This window comes from Anomaloglossus baeobatrachus, chromosome 12, assembly GCF_048569485.1.
Source record: "Anomaloglossus baeobatrachus isolate aAnoBae1 chromosome 12, aAnoBae1.hap1, whole genome shotgun sequence".
Lineage (NCBI taxonomy): Eukaryota > Metazoa > Chordata > Amphibia > Anura > Aromobatidae > Anomaloglossus > Anomaloglossus baeobatrachus.
This window is the reverse complement of record NC_134364.1, coordinates 29,702,826-29,721,575: the sequence shown is the minus strand read 5'-3', so window position 1 is coordinate 29,721,575 and position 18,750 is coordinate 29,702,826. Positions and strand designations below refer to the sequence as shown.

Genomic DNA, 18,750 nt, shown 5'->3' with positions numbered 1-18,750 from the left:
TACCGGGACACTAGGTCACAGATGTAGGGAGGAGACAGGTTGCAGGTGGCTTTGTACGTCATGGTTAATGTTTTGAACTGGAGTCTTTGGACAATGGGAAGCCATTGAAGGGATTAGCGGAGAGGAGAGGTCGGGGAGTAGCGGGAGGACAGGTGGATTAAGCGGGCCGCAGAGTTTAGGATAGATTGGAGGGGTGCAAGAGTGTTGGAAGGGAGGCCACAGAGCAGGAGGTTGCAGTAGTCAAGGCGGCAAATGATGAGGGCATGCACTAATATTTTTGCTGATTCTTGGTTAAGGAAAGCATGGATCCAGGAGATGTTTTTGAGTTGTAGTCGGCATGAGGTGAAGAGGGCTTGGATGTGCGGCTTGAAGGATAGAGCAGAGTCGAGGGTCACTCCAAGGCAACGATCTTGTGAGACTGGGGAGAGTGAGCAGCCATCAAGTTTGATGGATAGGCTTATACGGTAGTAGGTGTTGTCTGCTTCCCCTACATATCTCTGCAACAACATCATTTGCCGTTCCTCTCGCTTCTAGTTTATCTTTCTAATGATAGACGTCATATTCGGGCTGGAAGTTCTTTTCACACATGAGGCTGACAGATTTATATGAATCTCCTCTACCGAACTATGAAATCCGTAATGGGATACGTAACAAAAGCTGCGGCCAAGCATTATTCTGTGTGTGTACACAAAGAGCTGTCGGAGGAGACCACTCTGACATTTCTAGGTCTTTACAGAGGAAATCCTGTTGAGGTTTTCCTATTTTCTACCAATTGCCCAACAGAATATTACAGTAAAACTGACAGATCTGTCCCAGTGTGGGTATAAAGAGAGCGCTGTCAGTTCAGCCGAGCGGGCGGGGAGAAGTCGTGGGGACTTTTTTTTATTCTTGCACTAGTCACCTAGTCCCGGACCACAACATCAACCATGTTTTTCTCTGAAGCTCTGCAGAGTAAACGGAGATGGCTAGAATCCATAAACCACATTAATATCATACTAATAAAATATTCTGATTACACCATCAGTCATGTGTATAAGGAGGACTGGGTGGCACGCTCTGAGGCAGAGACGTTCTCTGTCCATGGATCAGTTGTGACCGAGGAGGAGGCTGGCTTAGCTAGTGCACTTTTAAGTTCTGAAGCTTTTCTAAAGTGAATCTGTCAGCAGATTTTCACTCTCCAAACTACCATATTTTTCGTTTTATAAGACGCACCCCAACTTCGAAGGAGTAAAATTTGGAAAAAAAATAATTTTTACTGTTAAAATGAGGGTCCGTCTTATAATCCTAGTGCCTCTTATATTAGCTCACCAGGGGGGAGCGGCGGTGGTGGAGCGGCTCAGGAAGGACACAGGAGGAAGGGTAGGCGATACTGCGGACTCGGAGGAGGGGTTGTCGTGGGTCAGTGTGAGGAGGGTCGGCGATACTGCGGTCTCGAGGGGTGTCACAGCGGCAGGCGCTATTGATCTGCCGGCGGGCTCGGAGGAGGGAGTGTCACTGCTCAAGAGGGTCAGTGTGCTGCACCGGAGGGTCAGTGATACTGCAGGCTCGTGGGGTGTTGCGGCGAGGACTTTTGATTTGCTGGCAAACTGCAAGCTGCTTTGAATCACCCGCAGTTGACGCGATGGACTTCAAGCGGACGTGGATTCGTGGGCATATTGACGCAATGGACTTTAAGAAAATGGCTGTGGAGTCCTATCTGCGCACGCGCCGCTTCTGCGGCCATTTTCTTGAAGTCCACTGTAGGAGATTCAAAGCAACCTGCGGTTTACCGGGAGATCAGTGGTGTTTGCCGCCACGACACCCCACGAGCCCGCAGTATCGCCGACCCAGCACCACCACTGCCACCCTGCTAATCCATGTGTGGTTTTTAAGACGCACCCGCATTTTCCACCTAGTTTTTGGGGGAAAAAAGTACGTCATACAAACCAGAAAATATGGTATTTACAGTTAGATCCAGAAATATTTGGACAGTGACATCAATTTTGGCATTTTATCTATTTACCAAAACATATTTAATATACTGTTATATAATCAATATCGGCTTAAAGTGCAGACTCTCAGCTGTAATTTAGGGGTATCCACATCCTATTTGGAGTAAGGGTTAAGAAATTACAGCTCCTTAATATGTAGCTGCTTCTTTTTAAAGGGACCAAAAGTAACTGGACAGATCTCAAAAGCTCTTTAATGGACTGCATGGGTTATTCCCTTGTTAATTCATCATCTGGTAAGCATATAAAAGGTCTGGAGCTGATTCCAGGTGTCACATTTGATTTGGAAGCTGTTGCTGTGAACCCAAAACATGCAGTCGAAGTCGCTCTCAATGGAAGTGAAACAGACCATCATAAGGCTGAAAAAAAAATAGAAGAAATCCATGAGAGATAGCAGAAATGTGAGGAGCAACCAAATAAACAGTTTGGTACATTCTACAAAAAAACCAACAATGTACTCTTGAGCTTGGAAACTCAAAAAGGCCGGAACGTCCAAAGAAAACAATAGTTGTGGATGATCGCAGAATCATTCCATGGTGAAGAAAAACTCCTTAATAAGAACCATCCCAGTGGAGGATACTCTCCAGAATTTAGGTGTTTCAGTATCTGAGTCTACCATAAAGAGAAGACTTCCTGAGTGCAAATACAGAGGGGTCAGAAGAATTGACTTTGCCAAAAAAAAGAAGTTGTCCAGTTCAGGAAAAGCAGCAGAGGACAAATGAAACGAAGATTAATATGTACCAGAGTGATGGGAAAAAGAAAGTATGGCGAAGGCTTGGAACGGATCATGGTCCAAAGCACAGCACATCCTCTGTAAAACATGGTGGAGGCAGTGTGATGGCCGGGCATGCATGGCTTCCAATGGCACTGGGTCACTAGTGGTTATTGATGATGTGACTGAAGACTGAAGCAGCTGGATGAATTCTGAAGTGTACAAGGCGATACATTCTGCTCAGATACAACCAAATACAGATTGGATGTCGCTTCACAGATGGACAATGACCCAAAACATACTGCGAAAGCAAAGAGGTTGAATATTGAGTACTCTCCAGATCTCTACCTCCATCATGCTGCATTTCACATGCTTAAAGGGAATCTGTCAGCAGGTTTTTGCTACCTCATCTGAGAGTAGAATGCTGTAGGCAAAGATACTCTGAATCAAACAATGTATCACTTAGTTTACTGGGTGCAGTCATTCTGATATAATCAAAGATTTTATTTTTTTGGATGTAGGAGAGCTTAACAAGCTAACCCCACAATATGCAAGTGAGTCTGAAGTGCGTTAGGCCGGTGGAAGCATTTCCAAACGTCTCTCTCCAAGCTTTATTTAGAGCCCAGCTCTGCCTAATCCTGCGCGACTGACAGCTCATAAATCATTCAAAGAAGCGTTCAGGAGCGGGGAATAGAGCCGGAATGACAGACGCTTGGGAAGTGCGGTACTTCATTACGCCCAGAGCACATCAGCCTCATTTACAAGCTGTCCATGTAAGGTTATGTTCACACATTGCGTTTTGCTGCATTTTTTTTTTAGCAAATTAAATTCTCATGCCCACAATTGCTTTTTTTTTTTTTTTTACCTGATTTGAATTCGAAAACTGCTGCGTTTTTTAAATCTGCAGCATGTCAATTCTTTCAACTTTTTTGCTGCTTTTTTCCACCATCAAAAGCAATGAAGAAGTGCAAAAATGCTTAGTTTTATTGACCAAAGCCGCAGCAAAAACAAGCATTATTATACAGGTACTGTAGACAAATGACACATATAATCCATACGAAAAATACACACCAAAAAAAGCAGCAAAAACGCAGTGAAACCTACTTTTTGGAATCCGCTTCCTTACTGCCCATAGAACAGGTTTTGCGTGTGGAAAAAAATGCTGCAAAAAAGCAACATGTGAACATAGCCTGCTGACATATTCCCTTTTAGAATACTACATCTTGGAATTAAAGGGAACCTGTCACCAGTTTTGGGGCCTATAAGCTGCGGTCACCACCACCAGGCTCTTATATACTGCATTCTAACATGCTGTATATAAGAGCCCAGGCCGCTATAATACTCACCTAAATGGTCGCTGTGGTGGAGTTGGACCTTATGGGTGTCTTCGTTCTCCGGTGCCGACTCCTCCTCTTTTGGCAATCTTCGTTCTCCTTCTTCTCTAGCCGCGGTGCATGACGGGTCCCACATCATCCACACTCGCCGGTATTCCAATCCTGAGCAGGGCAGATCAAAGTATTGTAGTGCGCCTGCGCAGGACCGGCGAGTGTGCATGACATAGGACGCGTCAAGCACACAGGCTTCTGAAGAAGAACGAAGATGGCTGAAAGAGGAGGCGCCGCACCGGAGAACGGAGACGCCCATACGACCCAACCCCACCACAGCGACCGTTTTAGGTGAGTATTATAAAGTGCTTTTTACGTTCTTCACAGCGGCCTGGGCTCTTATGTACAACATGTTAGAATCCTGTATATAAGAGCCCGGTGGTGGTGACCGCAGCTTATAGGCCCCAAATCTGCTGACAGGTTCCCTTTAACTAAGTCCTTCAGGACCTGCATTGGAATTGGGACAGCAAAGCTATTATTATAGTATATTAGTAAGTTTTATAAAATATCATATAAAAGCACATTTAAAGAAGTTTTATCAGGCTGGACAACCACTGTAGTCCACGGGCGGCATTTACTGTGAAAATGATCTAGCGCATGACTTCGGTAGTCGTGATTGCATGTTTATGAACTAAACCCCTCGATCTTTGTAGCTTATATACGGCCCTGCGCTTGTGGACTGACGCAGCACATAGTGTCCACCAGGGCGCGCTCTCATCTCTCGCTCCTGTCTGCAGTGGCCATGAGCGTCTGCTGCAGACAGGAGCGAGGGCTGAGAGCGCACCAGCACTGACACTGTGTGTGCACGCTGCTGGGGGCCGGAGATTCAGTTCAGGCAATACTCACTGTGGGCAAGATAGCGCTGTCAATCAACCTAAGGGGAAGAGTTTGAGGGGATGGAATGGTGCACGGAGACCTTCACCACACCAAGAGCCTCTTTATATAAGAAATAAAATATATTTTTTTCTTAAAAACTAATTGAATAAAACATATACTATTATATTTTGAATAAAATATACTGCAGGGATTATTTTCATAGTGCTGTGTCTTCTATATTAATGTAGAAATTAAGTTTTGGAAGAGATAAACTCCCTCTAAGGCTGCTTTCACACATCCGTTTTTTGTCATCAGGCACAATCCGGCGTGTGCTTGATGCAACGGATCCGGCGCTGAATATGCAAAAAATGGATGCGCCGGTTCCTTTTTTTCGACGGATGCGGTATACCTGATCCGTCAAAAAACTGATCCGGCGCATCCGTTTCGTCTGGTTTTTTACAATAAATTAGAGCATACTCAGTTTAAAAAAACGGATCTAGCCGCCGCATCAGATTTTTGCCACATTACGCTGGATCCGGCGTCCATAGCCTTCCATTGTAAATCACGCTGTATCGCACCGGATCCAATGCGATGCGTTTTTTTGTCATAGACAAAAAAACGTTACAAGAGACGTTCCATCCGGCCGCCGCATTAGCCAATTACGTCGAATTCGGCAAAAGCCGGATGCAACGCAAGGCCATCAGGCACAATCCGGCGCTAATACAAATCAATGGGGATAAAACGGATCCGGCGCCGGATCAGTTTTATCCGTTTTTTATCCGGATTGTGCCTGATGGAAAAAAACTGATGTGTGAAAGTAGCCTAAGGCTGCTTTCACACATCAGTTTTTTGGCATCATGCACGATCCGGCGAAAAAACTGATGCGACGGATCCGGCGACAAAAACGGATCAGTTGCATCAGTTTTTTCCATCAGTTCCTTCAGTTTTTTGACGGATCCATTGTGATACTGAGCATGCTCAGTTCAAAAAACCGGATCCGGCGGCTATATCCAGGTTTTTTTGCCATATTACGCCGGGTCCAGCGTCCATAGGCTTCCATCATAAAACACGCCGTATGGCGCAATACATTTTTTCGCTGGATACAATAAACGTTCCCCTCAGCGTTCCATCTGGCCTCCGGACAAGCAAATTTTGCCAGACCCGGTGAAAGCCGGATGGAACGCAAGGCCATCCGGCACAATCCGGCGCTAATAGAAGTCTATGGGGTAAAAAATGGATCCGGCGGCAACAGACACCGGATCCGTTTTTGCCGGATTGTGCCTGATGACAAACAAACTGATGTATGAAAGCAGCCTTATTTGTCCCTCATGTCTGGCATAGTGCTGCTGCATGTGGCATCTGACAGTCTAATGTGTATCGGAGCCCCGGACAGTTTATTATCGGAGGAGGTGTTGATCCAGCATGTCTGGTGTCACGTTGCTGATCTTTTTTCAGGTGTGTCCCTTGCGCCACTACAACCATTCGCGCAGCTTTCCATATACTGCAAAGTAAATCCAATTTTGTAATATCCAAGGCACCGAAGACTCCTTCATCGATTAGAAAAATCTTTATTGGTCCCAATATAAATGAGGGGATAAAAACAGTGCGACGTTTTGGCCAACGCAGGGTCTTTATCAAGCTGTACACCTTTTTATGACTTTTTATGACCGAAACGTCGCACTGTTTTTATTCCCTTATGTACATTTGGACCAATAAAGGTTTTTCTAATTGAAGGAGGAGTCTTCGGTGCCCTGGATATTACAAAATTAGACATTATCATTCATTGTGAATACTTTATATGCCCGCAAAATGAGACTTTCTCCAGTTTTTACAGTATCATATTCTGTTGGGAATGGGACACAACAGAATCCTAAGGAAAAGTCTTCCAAAATGATTCTTGTATTTACGGAGTTGGACATGTCCGGAACTTTGTTAGGTTCTTTTTCATTATATCTTTTAATTCTTTTCCTCATGTTGTTGTTATTTTTTTCCAGCTCCTGACTGTAGTGTCTTACCTGGCAGCAAGGGGCAAGAGGGTCCTGGTACTCGGTAGGAAACACATGTTAATCAGCTCCAAGAAATGGTTAAAAGAAGACATTCGACATCTGCAGGAATGCGCTGACTGTTTTTTCCTTGATAACATGTAAGTACAGTTTTATTTACTTGAATTTAGTAAGTGATAATGTGCATATTATAGTAAAAAAAAACCGCTGTGGATATAAAAAGCGCATATAGGGTCTTACGAGGATAACAACAGTAAGGGTTAATGAAAACCACTCACCTGAGATGGTTGTGTGACACACAACCAGTATTAAAGCATTTATCAGCTGCTGCAGACTCCACGTGCCAAAGGCACAAGCAAGAAAGAAACAAGGATAAAAAGTGGAAAAACGTCCACACTGCTGTGCCAATAAAGAGTTAATTCCAAATAAGACCAATGTAGGGTGATTTATTCTACGCATTTCGGAGATAACCCCTCTCCTTCATCAGGAGATCCACCTGATTTATTTTTTTTTATGGTGGATTTCCTGATGAAGGAGAGGGGGTTATCTCCGAAACGCGTAGAATAATCCACCCTGCATTGCTCTTATTTGGAATCAACTCTTTTTTCCACTTTTTATCCTTGTTTTTTTTCTTGAATCTGCATATTAGCCACATTAAAGGGGTTGACCGGGCTGAAGTAAAAAGTCTGCAGTCCAACTCTGTGACTGCAGATTGGCTAATTGTGACAATGTGTGATAAGCACACTGTCATAATGCCCCTGTATGCCCCATTCGGGTATGCATCTACATGACCGCATGTACAGTTAGGTCCAGAAATATTTGGACAGTGACACAATGGCTCTGCATGCCACCACATTGGATTTGAAATGAAACCTCTACAACAGAATTCAAGTGCAGATTGTAACGTTTAATTTGAAGGTTTGAACAAAAATATCTGATAGAAATTGTAGGAATTGTACACATTTCTTTACAAACACTCCACATTTTAGGAGGTCAAAAGTAATTGGACAAATAAATCAAACCCAAAAAAAATATTTTTATTTTCAATATTTTGTTGCGAATCCTTTGGAGGCAATCACTGCCTTAAGTCTGGAACCCATGGACATCACCTAACGCTGGGTTTCCTCCTTCTTAATGCTTTGCCAGGCCTTTACAGCCGCAGCCTTCAGGTCTTGCTTGTTTGTGGGTCTTTCCGTCTTAAGTCTGGATTTGAGCAAGTGAAATGCATGCTCAATTGGGTTAAGATCTGGTGATTGACTTGGCCATTGCAGAATGTTCCACTTTTTTGCACTCATGAACTCCTGGGTAGCTTTGGCTGTATGCTTGGGGTCATTGTCCATCTGTACTATGAAGCGCCGTCCGATCAACTTTGCGGCATTTGGCTGAATCTGGGCTGAAAGTATATCCCTGTACACTTCAGAATTCATCCGGCTACTCTTGTCTGCTGTTATGTCATCAATAAACACAAGTGACCCAGTGCCATTGAAAGCCATGCATGCCCATGCCATCACGTTGCCTCCACCATGTTTTACAGAGGATGTGGTGTGCCTTGGATCATGTGCCGTTCCCTTTCTTCTCCAAACTTTTTTCTTCCCATCATTCTGGTACAGGTAGATCTTTGTCTCATCTGTCCATAGAATTCTTTTCCAGAACTGAGCTGGCTTCATGAGGTGTTTTTCAGCAAATTTAACTCTGGCCTGTCTATTTTTGGAATTGATGAATGGTTTGCATCTAGATGTGAACCCTTTGTATTTACTTTCATGGAGTCTTCTCTTTACTGTTGACTTAGAGACAGATACACCTACTTCACTGAGAGTGTTCTGGACTTCAGTTGATGTTGTGAACGGGTTCTTCTTCACCAAAGAAAGTATGCGGCGATCATCCACCACTGTTGTCATCCGTGGACGCCCAGGCCTTTTTGAGTTCCCAAGCTCACCAGTCAATTCCTTTTTTCTCAGAATGTACCCGACTGTTGATTTTGCTACTCCAAGCATATCTGCTATCTCTCTGATGGATTTTTTCTTTTTTTTCAGCCTCAGGATGTTCTGCTTCACCTCAATTGAGAGTTCCTTAGACCGCATGTTGTCTGGTCACAGCAACAGCTTCCAAATGCAAAACCACACACCTGTAATCAACCCCAGACCTTTTAACTACTTCATTGATTACAGGTTAACGAGGGAGACGCCTTCAGAGTTAATTGCAGCCCTTAGAGTCCCTTGTCCAATTACTTTTGGTCCCTTGAAAAAGAGGAGGCTATGCATTACAGAGCTATGATTCCTAAACCCTTTCTCCGATTCGGATGTGAAAACTCTCATATTGCAGCTGGGAGTGTGCACTTTCAGCCCATATTATATATATAATTGTATTTCTGAACATGTTTTTGTAAACAGCTAAAATAACAAAACTTGTGTCACTGTCCAAATATTTCTGGACCTAACTGTATGTAATTTGTATACTTGTGGTCACGTGACAACTATTCTCATTCCACTTAACTGAGACGCACAGAAGTCTAGTATGCATGTGATCGCAAGTATAAATTCTTATACGTATGGTCATGTAACAGCCCACTTGCATGGGGAACATGCCCACGGTCACAATCTGATTTTTGCTATCTCATCTAAGAGCAGCATATTGTGTAGAGTGGTGTAGGGCGGTAGTCGTGAGCTGTGGATTGACCCTGGAGGCCTCGACACTCTACATGGAATACTTAATCCTGGCTGGGTGTGTGGACTTGTGCCGTGTGGGCTGGGAACCCATGTAGGCCGCATACGGCCTCTGACGTCGGCTGCCTAGTATCAGATGACTACTCGTACTCACAAGGAGACCAACTGTTCATTTTAAACAACTCTTCACTGTACGGTTCATTCTCTGTCACAACTTCACACTCCAGATAGCGGGCACATATCTTTCAAGCCCTTTACAGTTTTGCAAGGCATGTTCAGACACAGTCTAAGTTCCCTCTGGGTTGCTTGAGATCTGTGAGTCCCAGCGCAACAGAGTTGAGCGTCATAGCACGGTTTATGACGGTCAACCTCCTTTCCTGCAGTCTCAAGTCTCCTTAAGAGTCCCATCATGACCGGAGTAAAGCTTTGCACTCCTGGACACCTAGAGAGAAACCGCATAGGTGGTAAACTACGTCCACATGTCAGTTAAGATTAACCCATTACCTTGATGGTTAAGGGGCCCGGCCACTAGAGTACCATCCTTCCACTCCTATTTATTGTCTGGGGCCACTCCATTGAGGGATCTGTCTCTCGTTTCAATGCTGTTCACACTCGGCATCTCTGTCGGCACTCGAGGTTCACGCTATTTCGCCTTCTGTCTTCTCTTCCACAAGCCACCCACTGTATGTAACCTTCACTACTGACCAACGTCTGTCAGTCTCACTCACTAGGTCTTCACTCACTCCTCTTGAATAAACCATTACTTTACCCGCCCTCCCCCCCCCCTTGGAGGTCTAGTCCCATCACTTAATTGTCACTGAACTTGCAATCTGACAACTCCCTAAACAAGTACTATGCAATACATTACCACATTATCAACACTTCATATCACAGCTTATACTATACATTACACAGGAACACATTAAAATACATTCATTATCATCACTATTCACATAACATATAGTATATATACAAAAGACGCAGGACATTATTCACATTACACGATACAACGTGATTGGTGTCCTCAGGGACAGGAACACAACAGCCACAGTCCACCACTCTTACATAGGGACAGAGACCCTGATTTCAGCGATGTATCACTTAGTTTACTGGGTGTAGCAGCTGTGATGCAGAGTTGTTCAATGTAACAGAGCTCAGAAAGCTAAGCCCACCCACACCACAGCTCTCTGTACAGTGTCTATTGACAGTGAGCTGCTAATCAGTACTGGGGGTGTGGGTTGAACCAGGATTCACAGCGTTCACCTAGGCAGGGCAGTGCTGATTAAAATACTCATTGTATTGAAACAACAGCGCTCAGTCTAATAAGTGACCCATCCCTGAAATCAGTGTTCATGCTGTCAGGTGGGCAAAACTCTTAAATTGTGACAGTAAATTGTCGCTCCAAGGCTGGAGTCCTCTAGCTGTCACAGCAAACCACCCGAGTGACTGAAGGGAGGAGCGCGATCAGCAGTGCCGTCACTCAGGTGTTTGCTGTCACAGCTCGAGTCCTCCACCGCTATTAGAGCGACTCTCTTCAGTGCTGTACGATTTAGACACTCCCACCGGTTGCTGTGATTGGTTGCAGTCAGACAGCTGTCATACAGCATGGGGGCTCGTTTGACTGCTACCAATCACAGACTGGGGGAGGAGTCAATATGTATGAGGCTAATGAGTGGGTCGGCAAGAAGATGAGAGGCGGGGGAGCAGTGTGACATGTACTGCTTGGGGAGAAAGAGAGAGAGAAAAAGAGAGCGCAAGAGAGACACCGACACTGACACAGGCACCGACTATCACGGACACAGGCGCCACACGGACACTGACACCACACGGACACTGGCACCACACGGACACTGGCACCACACGGACACTGACACCACACGGACACTGACACCACACGGACACTGACACCACACGGACACTGACACCACACGGACACTGACACCACACGGACACTGACACCACACGGACACTGACACCACACGGACACACTGACACGACACGTACACACTGACACGACACGTACACACTGACACGACACGGACACACTGACACGACACGGACACACTGACACGACACGGACACACTGACACGACACGGACACACTGACACGACACGGACACACTGACACGACACGGACACACTGACACGACACGGACACACTGACACGACACGGACACACTGACACGACACGGACACACTGACACGACACGGACACACTGACACGACACGGACACACTGACACGACACGGACACACTGACACGACACGGACACACTGACACGACACGGACACACTGACACGACACGGACACACTGACACGACACGGACACACTGACACGACACGGACACACTGACACGACACGGACACACTGACACGACACGGACACACTGACACGACACGGACACACTGACACGACACGGACACACTGACACGACACGGACACACTGACACGACACGGACACACTGACACGACACGGACACACTGACACGACACGGACACACTGACACGACACGGACACACTGACACGACACGGACACACTGACACGACACGGACACACTGACACGACACGGACACACTGACACGACACGGACACACTGACACGACACGGACACACTGACACGACACGGACACACTGACACGACACGGACACACTGACACGACACGGACACACTGACACGACACGGACACACTGACACGACACGGACACACTGACACGACACGGACACACTGACACGACACGGACACACTGACACGACACGGACACACTGACACGACACGGACACACTGACACAACACGGACACACTGACACAACACGGACTCACTGACACAACACGGACACACTGACACAACACGGACTCACTGACACAACACGGACACACGGACTCACTGACACAACACGGACACACGGACTCACTGACACAACACGGACACACGGACTCACTGACACAACACGGACACACGGACTCACTGACACAACACGGACACACGGACTCACTGACACAACACGGACACACGGACTCACTGACACAACACGGACACACGGACTCACTGACACAACACGGACACACGGACTCACTGACACAACACGGACACACGGACTCACTGACACAACACGGACACACGGACTCACTGACACAACACGGACACACGGACTCACTGACACAACACGGACACACGGACTCACTGACACAACACGGACACGGGCACCACACTGACATTGGCATGTCAAAATCACTCCAGCATTGATTTTGTCATTCTGGAACTAAGTCGGTGAGCTGTGTTTTTGTTGACAAAACCGCAGGTAAAATGCATGCCAAATGCGCCAATTTGATAGCATGCATTTTTCCTTGCGTTTTTGATGCCCTTATTGATTTCAATGGGTGACAAATGTTGACAAAAACACAAGAAAGAATGAACATGCTGCTGCTTTTTTGTCACAAACGTTTTACAAAAAAAAAAAACGCTGACAAACTGCAATGTGCGCAGCAAATCTGACTTCTCATAGACTTTGCTAGGAAGTCAAATGTCAGAAAGTTCTGACAACAAAACTGCAGCAAAAAACGCAGCGTGTGCATGTAGCCTAAGGGCTTATTAACACGCTGTTTTGTCATATTTTTGTGTTTTTCACCCATTCATTTGATTAGGTAAATACCTTTGCAAACAAGTTGAAAGAATTGTCATGCTGCATCTTGGCAAAAAAACAAAACAAAAAACACAGCATGGCTGAAAATACATGAAAAAAGAACACTGCGTGTGCATAAGATTTCAGAAATGTCATTGATTATGCTGATACTATAAAGCACTGCATATTTTTCCCACCAAATACATAAAATTTGCAGCAAAAAAATGCCACGTGTGAACATACCCTACGCAGTGCTTTGACCTTATTATTATGATGCGGCTGGGTAATTGTCAGACATGTTGTGTCCTTGCAGATCACTAGATGACCCCTTCCTACTTTACGCCTGTCTCAGCTCTGGTAGTCACTGTTGCTTTATTACCGGCGATCTTCTAAGGGACCACAAAGCGTGTCTGCCCGATACCGAAACACAACGGCTCTTCTTCAAGTGGCAGCGAGGACACCAGTTGGTGCTTCCCTTCTACTCAGCAGGGAATGTTCAATTACAGGTAAATACAACTTACAGTTGTTCTCTTGTTTTACTTTATTCCTTTTTCTTTATATGGGGTGTGACGACATGGACACCCAATGCCTAGCATGGGTTAAAGTTTCTTAAAATTCAGCCAGACGTATTGTTCTTCTGTGTTAACTCATGTTTGCTAAACTATTGTTTGGGACCAGACCCTTCGGAGCAATCATTGTAATGTAGTTGTGTATTGCTAATCTAATGTAAATTACCTTAGTAGCCATTGTCGAGTGTGTGACTTGCAAACTTCATGTAGATATCCTCAGTCTTTCTATGCACATCATTTAAATGAGCATTGTCCAGGTAGCTTGAAATTCCTCCATTAAGACAAGCAACCTTGTACAACCAATCCGATAAGGGCACAGTATATAGTAAGGGAAGGTTATGGCTATAAAAGGTGACTTTTTGGAGTCACCAGTTGGTTGATAGATGTGCATGATCCAGTCTAAGCTCTTCGGAGCTGGCTAGAGGATCAGGATACCTTGTGGCTTCAATCTAGGGACTCCGGTTCTGATTGGAGACCATATCCACAGTCTAGGGATTTCGACTCCGGCTGCCAGGATTATATCATCAAACCAGAGGCTACTTAAGGAGGAAACTCAGGTTGGGACAATCGAGTCACCTGGTACAGACTTTGCAGACCTCAGCCAGCTTCCTAAATCTGGCGTTATTCCTTTCTCAGTGGGTGCCCGCCAAAAGCGGGGTGCTGCTGGATTGGAGTAAGTAGCCCTGGAACCTCTGAGGCATGGACATTCTAAATCCCTGGTGAGCCAGCGGAAGGGTGAGACTCTGTTGCCTGTTACATTTGTGTGTTTTGCTGGTTATGTGTTATGTGCCGTTAATATTTTGGGGATCCAATAAAGTCTTAATATTGTGATTCCCTCACCCTGTGTTGTCTGAGTAGTGTTCCGCCCACGGTTAAGGATGTCGTGCTTTCAGTTGGGATGAGCCCTGGGCCATGCTGTCTTTCTAAAGGCGGCTGGGCCAGTGGACAAGAGCACCCACTGACCCCCGTGCCTCCACATGGGGTTGTCCAGTTTTACACAATTTACTGACAATCTTAACATTTCAAAATATACTTTTTTTTTTTTTTTCACTTTCGTTACATTTTTGCATTTGTTAGCCCAAGGTTTTGTTTGTTTTTATAACTTTTACGCTTTCCATAAAAATTTAGAATTTTATCAGCAGAGGAAAACAGAGTTTTAAAGATACAAAATATAAAATAGCTTTATTAATACAAGTTAAAAAAGGATAGTAAGGACATAAAGTGCTGAATGTAGCATGTACTGGTACATAAATAGATATAGAAGTATACACATGTGATATATATGCAGATGTACAACCATGTATCAGAAACACACCACAAAGACGCAACATGTAAAATTCATAAGACACAAATAGTGAGTACGGTGGGTATGCACGAGGTTAGCACTGGAAATACACCACCTCCTAACTGATATCCAAATTAGCCAACTCCTCAGGACTAAAGGCCCATTTACACACAACAATATCGCTAACTAGATATTGTCGGGGTCATGGTGTTGGTGACGCACATCCGGCCTCGTTAGGGATGTCGTTGTGTGTGACACCTTTTTCCGATCAGTAACGATTGCAAAAAGGTGTCAAATTGTTCGTCGTGTACACGTCATTCAATTTTAAAAAATCGTTCCTCGTTTGGCACTCTGGTTGTTTGTCGTTCCTGCGGCAGCAAACATCGCTATGTGTGATACCGCAGGAACGAGGAACAACATCGTACCTGCGGCCGCCGGCAATGAGGAAGAAAGGAGGTGGGCGGGATGTTTCGGCCGCTCATCCTCCGCCCCTCCGCTTCTATTGGGCGGCCGCTTAGTGACGCAAAACGAACCTCCCCCTTCAAGGAGAGATTGTTCAGCGGCCACAGCGACGTCAGTGAACAGGTAATTGCACGTGACGCTCCACCAACGTGGGCGGGTGCTATCGCCTGCGACATCCCTAGCGATGTCGCAGCGTGTAAAGCCCGCTTAAGAGCGGCAATGGCTCAACCAATCTAGTTCAAGGAAGGAAACCGCAAGGAGTAACTACCTATTAAGGTGCCAGTGCCAAAGACGTGTAAGATGGAAAGAGACTCCGTGGGGAGGACCCCGACATACATTTCGCGTGGATTATAGCTGCTTATTCATGGGAAGATGACATCTTTGGCACTACCTATTAAGGTGCACTGGCTCCTTGCTGTTTCCTTCCTTGAACTAGACTGGTTGAGCCATTGCCGCTCTTAGTCCTGAGGACTTGGGTAATTTGGATATCAGTTAGGAGGTGGTGTATTTCCAGTGCTAACCTCGTGCATACCCACCGTACTCACTATTTGTGTCTTATGTATTTTACATGTTGTGTCTTTGTGGTGTGTTTCTGATACATGGTTGTACCTCTCCATATATATTTATCATGTGTATACTTCTATATCTATTTATGTACCAGCATATGCTACATTCAGCACTTTGTCCTTACTATTCTTTTTTTAACTTGTATTAATAAAGCTATTTTATATTTTGTACCGTTAAAACTCAGTTTTCCTCTGTGTTTCCAATCAACCTGGAGTAGGTTTGGTGTCTAATGTTTTCATTTGACTGCATGGTTGATATATTGGTTGGTATAATGTCAATGTAGTATTTAATTGGTCATTGCAAAAGCAAAAATGTTTTTTTAACCTTCTTGTTTCCACAGCCGATCCTGACGTATGATACCATCCTGCAGAATACACACGATTCTTGGCACATTCCATACGATGAAATAGGGGTAAAGAGGGCCACCTACGAGGTGCCCAAGACGTGGCTGTGCTTGAAGAAGTTTTCCTAGCAGTCTTGGCCTTCTCATGATCGTGTGTTCGGAGTTTTATGTTTTGGGGAATCGTTACACAGCTTTGTGTTGTGTAGAAATAAATCTGATTCAATCTTACATTATGACTTTTCTCTCTGCTTAAGATTGTCCATTTACCCAACAGTAAGCTCATTATCGGGTGCCCCATTGTTAGGATAAATACCGATAAATGTTGTGGTTAGGAAGCCATAAACTGGCATATACAGCGCCTTGCAAAAGTAATCGGACCCCTTGAATTTTTCAACCTTTTCCCAGATTTCAGGCGTCAAACATAAAGATAAAAACTTTTTACATTTTATGGTGAAGAATTAACAACAAGTGGGACACAATTGTGAAGATGAACAATATTTATTGCTTATTTTAAACTTTTATAAAAAATAATAAACTGAAAATTGGGACATGCAATATTATTCATCTCCTTTACTTTCAGTGCAGCAAACTCACTCCAGGAGTTCATTGAGGATCTCTGAATGATCCAATGTTGTCCTAAATGACTGATGATGATAAATATAAGCCCCCTGTGTGTAATCAAGTCTCTGTATAAATGCACCTGCTCTGTGATAGTCTCAGTGTTCTGTTTAGAGCGCAGAGAGCATCGTGAAGACCAAGGAACACAACAGGCAGGTCCGTGATATTGTTGTGGAGAAGTTTAAAGCTGGAATTGGTTACAAAAAGATTTCCACAACTTTAAACATCACAAGGAGCACTGTGCAAGCGACCATATTTAAATGGAAGGAGTATCATACCACTGCAAATCTACCAAGACCCGGCCGTCCATCCAAACTTTCATCTCAAACAAGGAGAAGACTGATCAGAGACGCAGCCAAGAGACCCATGATCACCCTGGATGAACTGCAGAGCTTTACAGCTGAGGTGGGAGAGTCTGTCCATAGGACAACAATCATATACTGCACAAATCCGGCCTTTATGGAAGAGTGGCGAGGAGAAAGCCATGTCTCAAAGATATCTATAAAAAGTGTTGTTTAAAGTTTGCTACAAACCACCTGGAGACACCAAACATGTGGATGAAGGTACTCTGGTCAGATGAAACTAAAATTGAACTCTTTGGGCACAATGCCAAACGATATGTTTGGCGTAAAAGCAACACAGCTCATCACCCTGAACACACCATCCCCACTGTCAAACATGGTGGTGGCAGCATCATGGTTTGGGCCTGCTTTTCTTCAGCAAGGACAGGGAAGATGGTTAAAATTGATGGGAAGATGGATGGAGCCAAATACAGGACCATTCTTGAAGAAAACCTGCTGGAGTCTGCAAAAGACCTGAGACTGGGACGGAGATTTGTCTTCCAACAAGACAATGATCCCAAACATAAAACCAAATCTCCAATGGAATGGTTCACAAATAAACATATCCAGGTGTTAGAATGGCCAAGTCACAGTCCAGACCTGAACCCAATCGAGAATCTGTGGAAAGAGCTGAAAACTGCTGTTCACAAACGCCTCCATCCAACCTCACTCAGCTCCAGCTGTTTACAAAGGAAGAATTTCAGTCTCTCGATGTGCAAAACTGATAGACACATACCCCAAGATACTGCAGCTGTAATCACAGCAAAAGGTGGCGCTACAAAGTATTAACTTAAGGGGATGAATAATATCGTACACCCCAATTTTCAGTTTATTATTTTTTTATAAAAGTTTAAAATGAGCAATAAATTTCATTCACCTTCACAATTGTGTCCACTTGTTGCTGATTCTTCACCAGAACATTAACATTGATATCTTTATGTTTGAAGCCTGAAATGTGGGAAAAGGTTGAAAAATTCAAGGGGGCCGAATATTTTCGCAAGGTACTGTATAATGTATAGTGTAATATATACAGCAGTGACTTACATGACTTGTTAGGTTGTAGCAGTATGTGACTTAGGCGGGCTTTGCACTCTACGATATCGCAGGTGCGATGTCGGTGGGGTCAAATCGAAAGTGACGCACATCCGGCGTCGCTCTCGACATCTGAGTGTGTAAAGCCTTTTACAACCGATTAACGAGCGCAAAAGCATAGTTATCGTATGATCGGTGTAGGTTCCGACATTTCCATAATGCCGCTGCAGCGACGGTACGATGTTGTTCCTCGTTCCTGCGACAGCACACATCGCTGTGTGTGAAGCCGCTGGAGCGAGGAACATCTCCTACCTGCATCCCGGCCGGCTATGCGGAAGGAC

The 18,750-nt window shown here is 44.8% G+C and overlaps 1 protein-coding gene across 1 annotated transcript in view; it reads left to right on the top strand.

Moving 5' to 3' along the window:
* Positions 1-16,630, top strand: part of PRORP (protein only RNase P catalytic subunit) — a 115,724-nt gene extending 99,094 nt beyond the window's left edge. The window contains exons 5-7 of the mRNA XM_075331207.1: positions 6,896-7,044; positions 13,506-13,698; positions 16,416-16,630. Of these exons, the coding sequence (XP_075187322.1) occupies positions 6,896-7,044; positions 13,506-13,698; positions 16,416-16,547 (474 nt within the window). The 3' untranslated portion in view covers positions 16,548-16,630. The remainder of the gene's footprint in view (positions 1-6,895; positions 7,045-13,505; positions 13,699-16,415) is intronic.
* Positions 16,631-18,750: the final 2,120 nt, after the last annotated feature.